We start from the raw sequence: 16,384 nt of genomic DNA on the forward strand, positions 1-16,384 counted from the left end.
CTCCATCCCCCATTCTCGGCTGTTGGGGGCTCGGCACCTTCCGGCCGGCGCAGGAGAGGCGCGCCGGGCAGCTGTGTGGCGAGGCTTCCCCATTTCCTCGAGTACCCGCTGTGCCCTGTGGGAGGAATGCCCCGCCGTGGAGCGTGCCTGGGGCGGGAGGAGGAACTGCTGCCATGTTGGGGGGGCAAAGAGAATTTGAGTGAGGGAGAAAATGGCGGTGGGGATCCGCCCCGCTCCGTTCCCTCTACGCCGGGATCTGATCCTGCCTGCTGACGATCCCCGACTTTTTGTTTTGTTTTTTGTTGCCTTTTCTCTCCTTCGCTGCCGGTAACCTGCACCCTTTTTGCTGCCACCCTGCCCCGGGAGGACCTGAGCGTCCTTGCCCGCGCCCCCCTATTGGGCCCTCGCTCCTTTCCCCTGGGGGGGGCAACACGAGCCGTAGAAAAGAGGAAGAGGGGAGGAAAATGGCGGCTGGGATCCGCCTACCTGGTGTTCCTAGTTCGTACGCGCTTGTCTTTCTCATCTTCCTTTCCCTTATCCTCGCTTGGCCCGTCTCATTCCACCGTCGCTCTCCCCGGTGCTTCGGTGTCTCCTCACGCTCTGCCTGTCAGCTTCTCCCGAGGGGCACCCCCCCACCCCCCCTTCTTTTTCCTCCAGTTTCCGCCCCCACCTTCCTCCATATTACTCCCTCATCCTGATGTGGTTTCTGGGGTTATCCTCTGCTGGTGCCCCCGCGTATCAGACTCTTGTTCAGCTTCCTGATTTCATGTTATCGCTGTGCTTATTTTTGCATTGTCCCATTCCAGCTCTCCTCTGCCTTCATTCTGCAGCGTGGCTTATGTGTGCTTCCCATACTCTGTTTCATTTTCAGTGCTACAGCTTCCATCGTTGTGTTCCAAACTATTATAACAGAATTTGCCCTACTTTAGAACCACATTGATCCATTAGCATTATTCAGACTCTTTTTTTTTTTTTTTCCCTTTGCACGTGGTTTCATTGTCAGTTTAAAAATACTGCTGTTCCTTTTTCTTTCCTGAGATATGCTTCTTTAATCTTTTATTAGCCTTTCCTAGCTGTAGTTTATTTTATACAGTTTCTCCCTGTGATGCTTATTTTTATTCTGAAAGAACAAATGAGCTATTTTTTTGCTACAAAGAGTTTCTAGTAGCAGGCAAGATGTTCAACTGTTATATCTAACCACATGTTTGCATACTAGAGACACGTAGAAGCACACCTGGCAGCATGCATTCAAGGAAAGTTGAATGTCTGCTTGTCTGGCAAATGAATAGACTCTAGTGACTGATGTGGTAAAGCTGCAGTGGAAATATTAAGTGCAGTACTGTAGTTCACTGTAACTAAGATGCTTTTTCAAACTTTTGTATTATTGATAGGAACTTTAGCTTCATGTATGACAATTATGGAGCTGTTGCTTGCAAATTCAACTAGGTGAAATGCCCATGTAAGAAGATAGATAATGCTGGGGCCTTAATAGTTTATATTTATGAATGTAATATTGAGAATTCAACTGGAGGACAGTATTGTATTGTATTTTTTTTATATTATGGTTTCTACCATACCTGGGGGTATATGAAACTGGTGAAAAATTGTCCCTTTGTAAACAGTTCAGAATCTAAAACATTGCATTTAAGGCAGTTGCAGCAAAAAAGGGGAAGAGATATAAGAGGGAAGGGTGTTCACATTGTAGATCACATGTACAAAGTGTATTAAAGCTTATATGAAAAGGCAGGAAAGGAGGGTTTTGAATAAGATGAATAAGATGAGCCTTTACAAAGAGGTTTGAAGATGGCTTTCTAGTCATAATGGGACGTATTCGTTATATAGTGTTCTCATGTTATCTTTTTCTTCCTAGAATGCCTAAGTCAAAGGAACTTGTGTCTTCAAGCTCATCTGCCAGTGATTCAGATAGTGAAGTTGACAAAAAGGTGAACATTATATGCAGTTTATAACTACTGTATTAACTCTTATATTTCAGGCTGGGTTTAAGGAATTAGGTGAGCATTATGTCACAAAAATGCATGTCATTCCATGTGATTTATCAGACACTTAAAAAACAAACAAACCAACCACAAAACCCCCCGAAAACCCCCCAAAAACCAAAACATCCCTTCCAACCCCAAAACAACAAAACAAAACCCACCCCCCATGATTAGGGTTTGGGTGGATGCTTTTTGCTTTGCAGTAAACTTTTTTTCTTAAGTTGCATTTTGCTTTCTTCAGGATTTTCTGTATGGTATATCTAGCCACAAGCTTCCTGGAATTCTTTACTGCTTTGTGGCAAGTGATAGAAGGCTTCTGTATAAGCTGCCCCTGGTGGCAAGAATTTGGACTAATTTTGAGGACCCCCCACCCCCCTTCATTTTGGTATCTGGATTACTTGCAAGTCCAAAACAAAAGCCTACACTTGCCCTGTCATCCATGTGCCACTTGCTTATCTTGTTCACATGTTCTTTTTCTCTGTTTCAGATTCTTACGTTTACTGTAATACCACTGCTAGTTTCTCACTTAAAAGCTGAGCCAATCTGAATGTCTTTGAGTAGATAATTTTAACGTTAACTGTTTTAAACATATAAATTTAGTGTTCTCATTTATTTTTAATAGTTATTTAATTTATAAGTTTGTATAGATGTACCAGTCATTACAAACAAAAACTGAATACAACAGTGAATTTATCTTTTTAAGAAATGCTAGGTGGTAATACAGACATCAGGTCTTATAGTGCAGTATGTGAAGAGACTTGGTCTGCTTTACTGAATTGGTTCAAATGTGACTTGGTTGCACTTAGCAAATTGGGTGTTTTGACAAATATTAATATAAGAGAAAATGGTCAGGTGTGGGGTGTGGTTTTTTGTTGTTAGGGAAATGTATTCCTGAAAAGACATAGTCTGACAGTCTGCTTCAGTGGGCAGTAAGGTGTTTTTTTTTCCCCCATGACAATCTCCCATATTTGTTGGAACTGTTTGTCTTTAAAAGAGATTATCTACAATATGATTTGAGCAGGTGAGACTAATTTTTGGTGTCTTTGTATTACTCTTTCCTTGGGGCAGGAATGATTACTATATAACCATTAGTAATTAGAAATAGTAACTTTGTAGCATCCGCTAGCAAAGTAATCTGATTTACAGGTGATATTGTCTGAATGTTTTAAAAACATGTTTTATCATGCTATGGACAGAGATTGGACTCTGATTTAAAAAAAAAAATCAAAAAACAAAAAAACCTCCTCTGCTGGATTTGATTTCCAGATCCTTTTTTCATTATCTCATCTATTATTTTTTCTTTTTTAGAAGAGTTGTTAGCTGTCCTACATTTTTCATTTTACTTGGTGGAAAGGAAGGTGAAACTTCCATCAGAATTTTAATTAAAACTACTGAACTGACAATATTACTGCACAAAAAGAGTAGGCTTTTCAAAATGTATTTTGATCTAATTCAATTCTTTAAAGTCAAAGTGTTATGGTAAACTTCACTGGGAACCGAATTAGGGTCATTTGAAGATTTTTTTTTTTTGAAATTGCAGTCTAAATGTACAGTATTGGATTCCTGCCTTCACAGAAGGAAGGTGATAATGCGTATTGCATAGTAGTAGTTTGTGACCTCTAACGTAAACTTTTTTGTAACTTATGAAATGAGTTGTAGTTCATGCATTTCTTTCTTTTTATTCTTGTTCCAAGGCAAAGCGGAAAAAGCAAGCAGCTCCAGAAAAGCCTGTAAAGAAACAAAAGACTGGTGAAAGTTCAAAAGGTGCAGCTTCTTCTAAGCAAAGCAGTAACAGAGATGAGAATATGTTTCAGGTAAAATTGATGTGTCTCTTACAGCCTGGTTAAGGTAACCATTTACATCATATTCAGTATAAATCTTATGAGGCGATCTGAATATCTTGATAGCATAGTGCTTGATCTCCTGAAGCCTTGGCCAAAGGGGATTACAATGCTAGCGTGCAGATGAGATGCTCAGAAAAAGCATTGTCAGGTTTCAGCAGAGTAATAGAATCTGGCAATTGATTCTAACCTTCATGTCTTTGCCCATGGTAACTCTGGGTAGTCATTTTGTCTGTAAATACAGCACTTACCATGAGTATACTGTAAATATTAAATCGGGACTGTCTCTACATGGAAATGTTTTTTAATTGGTGCTCTTGAAAGAAAGGTTCTTGGAAACCAAAGTATGGACTCTTCATTCCTATTAACTAGATCAAGGGCAACTTGGCTTCTGTCTTATAAGACAGTGTCTTGGAATAAGCTTTGCTTGTTCCTTTATGATGCAGGATTATCACTGAACATCCAAAAAAATTGTAATTTTTGACGTTGTCCTTATTTTTAAGATGGTATGAATGTATATTTTTTTTCAGTAGCAAGAAGTATTTGTGAATTGAGGGTATTGCAGTTCTGGGGTTAGCCAGGGCAGTAGCAATGTATACTGAAAGCTGTGCAAGAATATATGTAAGCTCAGAATTACCTGTTTTAGGGGTGTGGATCAAGACTTATTAAATGTCTGTGACTAGCTGCCTTGAAAGGGGAGGGGATAGGAAAGGAACTTAAATTCTTAGAGACTTTGATTCTTAAGTTTGTGAAAGGGTATGGGAGAGGTGCCTTATAAGATGGTCCCAACACTGAGTAAGGCAAAAGAAATGGGTTTGGGCTGTAGCCGTGCAAAGTAATATGGCAAAAAAAAAAATCTTTTCTAGAGAGAAGACCTGCTTAACTGATACTGTAATACAGGGCATTTATTTTTAATGTATCAATTCTCACTTTCCTCTTCATGTATAACTGGAGGGAGAGCTTTAATTAAAGACACTGGGCATCAATGTCTGGACTTCCCCATTGAAGGAAGAATATAATATTTTTAGTTCTGTTGGGGCATGCTTTGATCCATGTAGGAAAAATGAGATAGTATCTTCTACACCTAATGAGGTGAACTGCAGTTAGAACTCAAAAAAACTCTATGTATAAGCTTTATGCTATGTTTGTAATAGGTTCAGAAATTCCAGCCTTGGGGAAAATGGTTAAAATTTTTAATGATCTCCTGGTGAAAAAAAAAACCACAACCCAAAACAAACACCCCCCCCCCCCCCCCCCAACCCCAAAGCACCCCCCCTTCAAATAAAAGCAAAAGTTTTTGTGTGCTCTGATTTCTTTCAACCTTTTTGACCCAAAATAATAAAAAGTTACTGAAACCAGACAGTAGAGGACTTGTATTAGTCTGATAAGAGCAGGATTCTTCCAGTGTTGAGTAAAATATAGAAAAAATATTTCAATATCACCTTGACCTAAACCATCAGTGTTCCTTAGTCTCTGCATGCCTTTTAGTACTCAATAACAAAAGTGGTTTTTTAGATTGCTTATTGTGTTATGTGAAGCATTGTGGGTTTTTTCATGCTACATCAGCTTATGTGCATAAACTAAGATGCAACTGTTTCAGTGTAGAAATAGCACTGGAGGTCTGAGGATACTTCCCCCCCTCTCCCCCCTACCCAGGAGAGCATGCTTAGAAGATCTAGTTGCGTGTTAATTTTTAAGTATGGTTTTGTTTCTTCTAGGACTATTAGTAATACTAGAAACTCTCCTTTCTGCTTCCCCATGGTAGTAAAATGATCTCTGGCAAGTGACTCTGCAGTATAACTTACAAGCGCGGCTTCAGTTGATGGAAATCAGGCTGTAAAGCATTCATAGTCAGAAGCTCTGTGGTGTCCATATTGTGTGTGGGAGTGGCAGCAAATGATGTGAAACTTGATGGTTTGCTGTTCTACACCTTTGGGCTGTGTTTTTAAAGTATACAGCTTCCCTTGATATTGAGCTCATTGAAAATGCTGAATCTTCTGAATACAGCAGTCATATAAAGATCTACGTTGTTATTTTTGTTTGAAACTACAGTTGGTGTAATGGTATTCTTGAAACTAATTATGAAGAATAGAATAACTGTAAGTAGAAGGGAATTAATTCAGTATAAGAGACCAAGTGCATTTTATTTATTTACATCTCAGCCTTTTTAGGTTTTATAGGTAGCCTAGTATACTTTGGAATTTGTTAAAGGATTTGGGTGCAGTTGGGGTGCAGAAATTTCTTACTCTTATTTGTGGTGTATTACTAGAGGCCCTAAGGACAAGCATTATTCATGTTAATGTGGAAGGGTTTAGTGTTGATACATTAGATGACTGTGGCTTCGAGCCAATGTGAGTTCTCCATGTGCTTTGGTTGGTTTGACAAATACTGTCATCTACCTATGCCTGATTTGGATAAGGATTGTTAATGCTGTCAGGATATGGTATTAATGACTACACAGAGTGGAACCACATGACGTGATCAGGTATTTCACAGAAATTCTTACTTGAAAAGTAGTTTGCCTGTTCTTCAGTTTCCCAGTGTAATGTCTTTACCTATTGTAGGCTCCTGAAAGTAGATAAATATTTCAGTTTGTGATGATCTGGAAGGTGATTGATGGAGAAATGCATTGGTGACCGCCTAAGTTTCAGAATTAATATGTGGTGTGGTTTAGCCCCAGCCAGCAACTAAGCACCACGCAGCCGCTCGCTCACTCCCCCTGCCCCAGTAGGATGGGGGAGAGAATTGGAGGAGTAAGAGTGGGAAACACTCCTGGGTTGAGATAAGAACAGTTTAATAATTGAAATAAAATAAAACAGTAGTAGTAGTAATAACAATATAATAATAGTGATAATAATATACAAAGCAAGTGATGCACAATGCAATTGCTCACCACCCGCCGACCGATACCCAGACAGTTCCTGAGCAGCAGTCGCTGCCCCCCGGCCAACCCCCCCCCCCCCCCCCCCAGTTTATATACTGAGCATGATGTCATATGGTATGGAATAGCCCTTTGGTCAGTTTGGATCAACTATCCTGGCTGTGCCCCCTCCCAGCTTCTTGTGCACCTGGCAGAGCATGGGAAGCTGAAAAGTCCTTGACTAGCATAAGCAGTACTTAGCAACAGCTAAAACATCAGTATGTTAAGGCCTGAGGTGTCATGGGCCCACCAGGCTATAAATAATTCACCCTTATGTTGCCAGTCCAGATCCACCTGAGCCGCTTCAATCTTAGCAGCCTGATCCACCTGCTGGTTGTTTTGATGTTCTTCAGTGGCCTGACTCTTGGGTACATGAGCATCTACATGACGTACCTTTACAACCAGGTTCTATACCTGGGCAGCAATATCTTGACACAATGCAGCAACCCAGATGGGTTTGCCTATGTGCTGCCAGTTGCTTTGCTTCCATTGCTGCAACTGTCCCCACAGGGCATTACACTTTCGCACTGGCCATATGGGACTGTTAAAGGGTGAGCGAGTATTGCTGATCACTCCCTGGCTCTCCAGTTGACGAATCAGGTTATGGATGGGAATCAGGGAGTCTCGGTTGGTGTGATATTGCCACTGGTGCACTGTTGTGGTAGCGATTGGCACCTGTTGTTCTTTGACCCTCAGCAACCCCACAGTAGAAGCTATACCAAAAGCCCACCAGTACCCTTTTGGGTCCTTGAAATACCCTCTCCTAAGGTAATCTATGCCGAGGATGCATGGACCCTCTGGGCCAGTCACAATGGGGTGCTTCTGCCACCCATTCCTGGTTAGGCTCGCTTCAGCCTCCAATACGGTTAGCTGTTGGGATCCCCCTGTCACTCCAGAAATACAGATGGGTTCTGTCCCTCTATAGTTTGATGGCATTAGGGTAAACTGTGCACTGGTGTCAACTAGAGCCTTCTACTCCTGTGGGTCTGACGTGCCAGGCCATCGAATCCACACAGGCCAGTAAACCTGGTTGTCTCTTTCCTCCACCTGGCTGGAGGCAGGGTCCCTCTAGCCCTGGTTTTAGTATTAATTGTTAACTTCTTGTAAATGTGCATTAAGGGTCCCTCGATTAATATCGGAAGTAAAATTAGCCCTCTTACTCTGTCTGGGGATCTGCTCACTGGAAACTGGAGCTGCAATTTTCCTGGGAGAACCGCCTTTTGTAATAGTTTTTCCTTGCAACTCAGGTACCTGTGCCTCTAAGGTTGAGGTGGGTTTTCCATCCCACTTTGTCATGTCCTCTCCGTGGTCACGCAGGTAAAACCACAGGGTGCCCCGTGGTGTGTATCCTCTATATCCTCTCTCTTGAGCATAAGGACATTGACTCCTAATGGCAGAGATAGTGGTCCGTACAGGTGGGGAGTAGGACATATCCTCTCTGAGTTGCTGGACCTCCCAGGACAGTTTTTTTCAGACAGTTTTTCCACAGCCGAGACACAGGCCTGTAGGGAGGAAGAGATACTTTCTTTGTATTCCTGGAGGCTGCTTGCCACTGGTGCCTCATCGTCTTTCCAGGCCAGTATTGCCAATGAGTTGGGATACGATGCTGGTGCGCTCTGTACCACCTTCCGCCACATGGGTCATGTGCACCTGACTTCATCTGGGTCTTTGGGTAACTGCTCATCATTCAGGTCACTGTAAATCACCTCCAGCACGCCTAATTCCCTGAGGAACTGGATACCTCTCTCCATGGTGGTCCGTTTGCCTGGGCAGTATATAATATCTTCCTTGAAGGGGGATACTTTTCATTCATGCTTGACAGCAGTTGCCTCCAGAGGCTGAGCGTTTTTGCCCCTTTTCCAATTGCTTTGTCAATGCCCCCTTCCCTGGAAAGGGATCCCAGCTGCTTGGCTTCCTTACCCTCTAATTCCAGGCTACTGGCCCCATTATCCCAGCATCGGGGCAGCCAGGTGATGATGTGCTCGCCTGGATGATGACTGAAATCTTTTTGCATATCTTTCAGCTCACTCAGATATAGTGATCAGGTGGTTACCAACTCATTTATGGGTTCTGCCTCTTCCTCCTCTGGTTCTTGTGATGGCCCTGGTTCATCTTCATCCCTTACTAAACGAGCTGATTTCCTTGTGTATTTTTTCTTGTAATGATACTGGCACGGGTTGGTTCTCTGGTTTAGCCACGCTGCCTGTGGCTGGGGTTTTAGTAGCTGTAGTGCTTGTCGTTTTGTCATCAGATCCAGAGACCTTCTCTTTCCCTTGAGGGTACTGATTAGTGTTGACCACGGCTCAATAGGCAAGGGGCAGTCCCCAGCATGTTGCAATGATTTGTGTCTCTCTGGAGCTACCAGGGTGACAACATACTTTTTCCAAATACTTTACTAATTCTTCAGGATTCTGCACTTGTTCAGGGGTGAAGTTCCAAAACACTGGAGGTCCCCACTGCCCTAGGTACTTGCCCATACTATTCCACACACCCTGCCACTCATAACTATCCAGCCTTGGGGTAGATCTCTGGATGATATTCTTAAACTGCTTACTGACCTTTATCAAAATGGAAACAACATTCCCAAGAAGTATCAATAGAAGTATCTTAACTGCCCAGGGGTGTTCAAGATACTGGAAAGTTGTTGTAATGAAGGAGGAAACATCATAGAAGAAGGTAGCAAAGGTGCCATTCTGTATTTCCTCCACAACAGATCTCTCGGAGGAAGAAGTATAATTGCTAACTCTCTCCATGAGGTGGTACCTGAAGTACAGTAATGACTTCTGTATGAAACCCAAATACCAAAGAATGCTCAAGGTCAGGGTTTTGATAAGGAATCTCCCAAGCAAAAGATCATGAATCACTGTAGAGCATGGCACATTGCACAAACAAACACCAATCTTTAACATGTACAGCAAAAAAAGGAGCATGGTGCAGATCAGATGAACTAATATTGTGACCGGCAACTGTTAACAGATTCCTTAATACACTCTGGTTAATCTGTTATTATCTCAAACCCTTTGAGCCCCATGTTGGGCGCCAAAAAGGACTGTTGTGGTTTAAGCCCAGCCAGCAACTAAGCACTACGCAGCCGCTTGCTCACTCCCCCTGCCCTGATGGGATGGGGGAGAGAATCAGAGGAGTAAGAGTGAGAAACACTCCTGGGTTGAGATAAGAACAGTTTAATAACTGAAATAAAATAAAGTAAAATAGTAGTAATAAGAATGATATGCAAAGCAAGTGATGCACAATGCAATTGCTCACCACCCGCCAACCGATACCCAGACAGTTCCCCAGCCAACTCCCCCCAGTTTATATACTGAGCATGATGTCATATGGTATGGAGTAGCCCTTTGGTCAGTTTGGATCAACTATTCTGGCTGTGCTTTCATTCCCGCTGGTGTCTTGTGCACCTGGCAGAGCATGGGAAGCTGAAAAGTCCTTGACTTGCATAAGCAGTACTTAGCAACAACTAAAACATCAGTGTGTTATCAACATTCTTCTCCTACTAAATCCAAAACACAGCACTATGCCAGCTACTAGGAAGAAAATTAACTCTATCCCTAGCCGAAACCAGGACAATGTGTTAAACCAATTTGCTGTGTTGCACATCTCAGCTGTTTACAATACTGTATTCTAGGAGTTTACATTAGCTTTTTGTGCTTCTTGTAATGCTATATGTATAGTTATCAGCTAAGAAAGAACGATGCTATTTTTGCTGTTTCTACTTCTACAACATGTATATAGTTTAATCAAGGCAAACTGGAAATAGGAGGAAAAATGGTGAAGAAGGTAGTTGCTGAAACTCATACAGGAAGTCAGTTGCATGGCTGTGAAAGAAACCTAGGCACAGTTCAGTGCATTTTAAGAAACAGAAATCTGGAAATAGTGGTTTTTAATGTCTTCTGATTTATTTAATTAGAGTAGTATATCTAAGGAGTTGTGATATTTAATAAAAAGCATATGAACTTTTCTGTGAATGTTGAACTGCAGTAACTACCCTGCTATAAATCGATACAGTCCTTGGAACACTAATGTGGTTACAGAGATATAAAGGTGTCTTAGATCAGTGAAATTATTCTAGGACTATCAGCTGCTATGTGAACAAAGAATTGTTCAGGAATGACTCGGTGCCAGAATTGCAGGTAACTGAACTTCAAGAAAGATCAGTTTACTTAAATAAATCTATATTTTGGTTGAGTTTTTTAAACTGTACTTTAGAAGCCTATTTAAAGCTTTTAGCAGCAGCAGTTGTTTTGCATAGAGTTCAGCTAAACATTTGAAATTTAATGTAAGCATTCAGCTGAAATCTAGACAGTGGCATAGAACCTAACTTAATTTCAGCTTTTTTAAATGAGACTGTTTACATTTAAGGTAGGCTTACTGACTAAGTAAATGATGTGTACTTTGTATTATTGCCCCTTGCCTTACTGTAGCTGAATTAAGACATGTAGTCTTATGTCTAATATTCAAATCCTATAACCTTTTACTGTATTTGCAGCTATAATCTGCTATATTGTATCAGATTTTATTTCTTAGAGCAAATCTGGAATTACTTGGCAATGCACTAATATTCTTTGATATAATGTTATGGAGTACTACTATGTGAAGCTGGTTTTAGAGGTGACCTTAAAAGTCACTGAAGCGTTATAGGGTAAAACCAAGAGATGTTGTTCATGTAGGCTATTTAGATATCTTTTGCCAGCAGTGCTGACGGACTTGGGCATGGTAACAATTTTGGTCTGAAAACTCAGCTACCATGACATCATACCTTATTTTTGAATGTTAATTTGTAGTACTGTGAAAGTATTTAATAAATTAATCACAAAATACTATCTTATAAACTTGTTCATTTTAAAGGATGCTTTGAATTAGGAAAACAACTGCTTCAGGCTTATGGCATCTAAAGATGTCCCAATTGTTTTAAAATACATTTTAGAGTTAATTTAGCATGATCTGCATAAGAAGAAAAATTACTTTAAGCAAACATAAAGCATATTTGTTTATATGTATTTTGTGAAATAACAGCTTTTATGACTTAAACATCTGTGGATGATTTTAATTGATTGGAGAGTTGTTCATGCTTTCTGGTCAGACTTAATGCTAGTAAGATGTGTTTGGCCCCCCATTAAACTATGTCAAAGTGCAAGATGCATAAGTTAAGGAAGTTGAAAACTAAAACTAATGGTTTGTCAGGAAGGAATATTGTATTTTTAAAATTTCTTACTTTAGAATGTGTTCTTTCTTCATAAAGTGTATCCAGAAGGTGCATATAGAATACTAAGAATTTTTTACATGAATTGTATTTGATTGTGTTTTTATTATCTAATTTCTGATTCTCAAATTCACATTATACTTTGAATTTATGTGAATGAATAGTTTTTTATCAAATCTGGAAAAATTTGATAAAGCCTAAATATGTAGTGTAATGCAGAATTGTCAGTGTGCCTGTTGTTTGTCTCCCCCCCCCCCCCCCCCCCCCCCCTTTTTTTTTTGTCCTAAGAAAAAAGAAGTCCTCATAATTCAGTTAAGCCACTGTGGTGTGAAATTATGAAATTCCAAAGTCATTTCATACTGTGCTACATGCTGGTAAACTTAAAGGATTTGGATGAGGGTTGTGTTTTGGTGGTGGTTTGGTGGGGTTTTTTTTTTGTTTTTGTTTTTTTTTTTTTTTGGAACATCTGGTACAGTGCAGTAGTCTTTTAACCACAGTTCTAATGAAGTGCCATGAGGACTTGGGAGCAGGCATGGGACAGTTGGTGGCTTTTGTTTCCATCTGTATTTACTGTGCTTAAAAAAAGAAAAAAGGGGGGGAGGGGGAAAAAAAATCTCTAGAAATTGTGCTTATCTCATGTGAATATCTAATTTGTTTTCTGTACATATGGCATGGACTAAAATTTAGATTTGGGAGTAGAGCTCCCTCTTCTCTGTTTGTTTACAATTGCTACTAACAAAGATGGTTATAATAGAGGCAAAATTTTATTTTAGAAAACAGTAAATTAGAGGGTTTTGTAAGAAGTAAGCTTGTTAAGAATATAGGTATTTTTATTCTAGGAGAGCCACTTTTGCATTGAGCATTGAATGCTCAACTGGTTTTAAGTCATTCATCCATTTATATTGTCATTACTTATTTGCCTACTGACTACTCTGGATTAAGCTCTTGATCTAGTTGTTTTTCTGGTGTCTAAAATAAGCTGCAATGTGCAACGTCACATGTCCAAGTCTGATACTGCTGGTAAAAGTGAATGCTGTAATACGTAAAATATCTAAAAGATATCCTCTTATGTGTTTTGACAGATTGGCAAAATGAGGTATGTCAGTGTTCGTGACTTTAAAGGGAAAGTCTTAATTGATATTAGAGAATATTGGATGGATCAAGAAGGTGAAATGAAGCCTGGCAGAAAAGGTATTGTTCTGCTTCATGTTATTTTGTATTAAAACATTGTCTGCAGTTTGCTGGAGAACTTTGTGTATCAGATTTTTATACTTTGTTACTACATGGTATTTTTAGAGTAATATTTTTACTCTTTTATAATTTATATTTTAACAAATGATTAGTTTTATCTGTAGATTATAAACAAAAGCAAAGTGGTTTCGTTGGCCTGAGTCTGTTTTCCTAAATGGACCCCCCATGATTTATGGAAAACAAGGCATCAAATACAAGCAAATTTTTTTATGGGAATTATATACATAGCCATACATTTTCCCATTGATTAACTTAACTCCATTTCTTGCTTTTATTACAATTAGATTTCTTATATCAAAAGTCACTGAAAAGATTTGTTATTCATTTGTAATAAGATGTTAATTTCTTTAAAACAATTATCTTCACTTTCTATCAAATTTTAGATTAAAATAATTAAAATATTTAATGTGACTAATTTTGTAAAAAATATTTCAAGATTTTAGTTCAGGTGAAAATACCTTAAGTGTTCAAGTTTTGGTACTGTACTTCTAATCTGCAACACAGCATAAGCCATTGTACCTTTAATTGCTACTCCCATACTTACTTTTTATGGCATGCCTTCACTGAACCATTTTCAGAACTTTACCACCTGCAAGATGGGGATGTGAGGATAGTTGCAGTAGTAGTGCTTTCCTTAATGTCATGTTGCTTCTGTTAGAAAAGCTTACTTTTAATATTTTTTCATATTGTGCCAAGGAAAGAGGTAAGTATGAAGCACCCTGTCCTGGAGATTGAAGACATTTAATGTAGAATCAGCATAAGGTTTGCTACATTCTCCTAGTGTGTCCAGGAGCAAATAGACGTTTGGAAAGCTTGAGAAACATTTTCAACAGCTCTTAAATAATTACTGAGAATAGGTTTGTATAAACAGGTGTACCAGTACTGTACAGGAAAATTTCTCAGTTGGGATGCGTTGCTGCTACTTAACAAAAAAGATTGCTCCAACTTCTAAGGACTTTAAACTGCTGTCTGTGTTTTGAGGTGGAAATCAAAAGTATATGCAGTCTGAGTGGTAAACTACAATGAAACTTGATGGGTATGCCAAGTGACAAAAATTACATGATGTAGATATAAATGTTTATCAATGTGGCAAAAGGATCTGAATTTTATTAGGATAAAACTAATAATAATCTGATACAGTATGTGAGTCTAATGATCCATTGATGCACTTATGAGCCCCTTATCTAGCTATCCTAAAACCAGTATGAACAGTTGAAATTGTGTAATAAAATATAGGGGGGGGAATCCAACATTTTATAATTGTTATATCAGATTGTTTCCAGCAGCAGGTCTGAACTGCATGCAGTTTATCTGATATGTTGTTCGGGGGCATCTTGATGATGTTTGGTCCCCTAATAATGGTTTAGCACACCTGGCCTAACTGTTTTCAAAAGAAATCTGCACTCTAAAGACTGGTGGAAAACTGCTTAGAATAGCTCCATGCAGACTGCTCGTTGTTCTGATAAGTGGTGCTCTGATAAGACAGTGATGGTAGAAGAAAAAAAAAAGGTGATGAGCCCCAAATGGAATTCCAAATTTCACCTGTTTTCAGGTCCTGCTCCACCTACAGGGAGAAAGCAATGAAGGAAGCCTGATCACTGAGGGGGGAGAGTGGGGGTAAATAGTAGAAGAGCCTTGCTAGAGAGAGTATGAGAGGTAGGCCTGTGAGTCTGTACTTGCATAGAGTTGGCATAGAGATTTTAGGGGTATGAGGAGACTAAAGCACAAAGGAAACATGTGCCTGGACTTGAACTTGAGGAAGTACAAATTTAGAACTGAGGAGATGGGTTATGGGGCACTGAATAATTACTGATTGAATGTCACTAGAAGCTATAGTGAACTTGAAGTGAAAAAATAACTTCTGTGTTGGTTTGTGAGTGCTAGGGAGTGGAACAGAGTCTCTCCAAAATGTTACTTATAGTATATGTTATTCACAGTGCTTTAAGAAACAGGAGGAAAAAAAAAACCCCAGAATTATGGTACTTTAAAAGTGCGTAGAAGTTCAGACCACAGATGTATGGCTTTTAGGAGCAAACAGGAATATGATTGATTTCCTACATTTCTCTTGTGCTGCCTTCTATCAAGGCCAGAGCTGTATTTCACTTCCTGTGTTTAGGCTAATGCTTGTGAATGGATTTGTTATACTGCACTCACTTTCTTTGTAAGTTAAACTTGTCCAGAGATAAGCCAAGGTCTAAAGTTAAACTGAAGTGTTCCAAATGAGTAGTTTATAACCAAGATGGTTACACTTGAGGTAGCTTAAGCACTAATAGTTGTGACATAGACTTTGTGTATGAAACCAGCCTTGACGATAATTATGCAAGGTCTTGCACTACAATTTTCTTTTTGTCCTAAGTATTTATTTTTAATGCATTTCAGGTATTTCTTTAAATCCAGAACAGTGGAACCAGCTGAAGGAACAGATTTCTGATATTGATGATGCAGTAAGAAAACTGTAAATACAGAGCCATACAGAAACCTTATCGTTTTAGTTGTTTTAAGTGGTCTTTTTACATTGGCTTTTGTTTTCTAAAATATTGTTTTCAAGTTGTTGTATATTTGGATTGCAAAACGATTTGTAAGATGAATACTTTTTTTAATGTGCATTAAAAGTGTATTCTGAGTGAGACTATTTGTGTATACTTTACTAAAAGGAAATGTGTTGCTTTCACCTCATGGTATAAAATAAACAAATCAAATAATATGTAAAGCATAGTTGTTTATGGCCTTTTGATTGAAGGTGTTTGCTGATAAGGCCACCTAATAGCTTTAGTCTTTGGTTTAGTTTCAGTTTAGTTAACTGATAATATGAATTTGTTTTCTGAGGAGATTTCTTAAAATGTCTCCATTTAATTTTTTTCTTTTATTTCATATTCTTTGGTATTGCCCTGACAGCTTTCTTCTTTAAGACTTGATACAAACAGTGAATACCTGGAAAAACACATTTTCGTAGATAATTTTAAATACTGTATTTGCTAATTTACTGTATTTATTCAGATGTAAACAGTCCTGAGTATATAGACTTTTTTGCATTACTTGCATGAAGTGCTATGCTAAACAATAGCACTTGAACACAAGCCACACACTATTTCTTCCTGTTTTTCTATAGCTTGCTTGACTTAGAAAATACAATTAACCTTTATTCTTGGACCCTAGATTT

At 39.2% G+C, this 16,384-nt stretch overlaps 1 protein-coding gene across 1 annotated transcript; it reads left to right on the forward strand.

Moving 5' to 3' along the window:
* The first annotated feature begins 1,871 nt into the window (after window positions 1-1,871).
* On the forward strand, window positions 1,872-15,683 carry LOC142596526 (activated RNA polymerase II transcriptional coactivator p15). Its single transcript, XM_075725675.1, has 4 exons — window positions 1,872-1,943; window positions 3,692-3,811; window positions 13,056-13,164; window positions 15,604-15,683. Exons 1-4 carry the CDS (start codon window positions 1,872-1,874, stop codon window positions 15,681-15,683), a joined length of 381 nt encoding a protein of 126 aa, XP_075581790.1.
* The last annotated feature ends 701 nt before the right edge of the window (window positions 15,684-16,384 follow it).

Source organism: Pelecanus crispus, chromosome W (assembly GCF_030463565.1).
Source record: "Pelecanus crispus isolate bPelCri1 chromosome W, bPelCri1.pri, whole genome shotgun sequence".
NCBI classification, from domain to species: Eukaryota; Metazoa; Chordata; class Aves; order Pelecaniformes; family Pelecanidae; genus Pelecanus; species Pelecanus crispus.

Bases quoted from the DNA above. Each gene is read 5' to 3' on its own strand.
- LOC142596526 (XM_075725675.1), top strand. From the start codon at position 1,872: ATGCCTAAGTCAAAGGAACTTGTGTCTTCAAGCTCATCTGCCAGTGAT. The intron at 1,944-3,691 runs GTGAACATTATA...TCTTGTTCCAAG, and splicing joins ATAGTGAAGTTGACAAAAAG to GCAAAGCGGAAAAAGCAAGC. The intron at 3,812-13,055 runs GTAAAATTGATG...GTGTTTTGACAG, and splicing joins GAGATGAGAATATGTTTCAG to ATTGGCAAAATGAGGTATGT.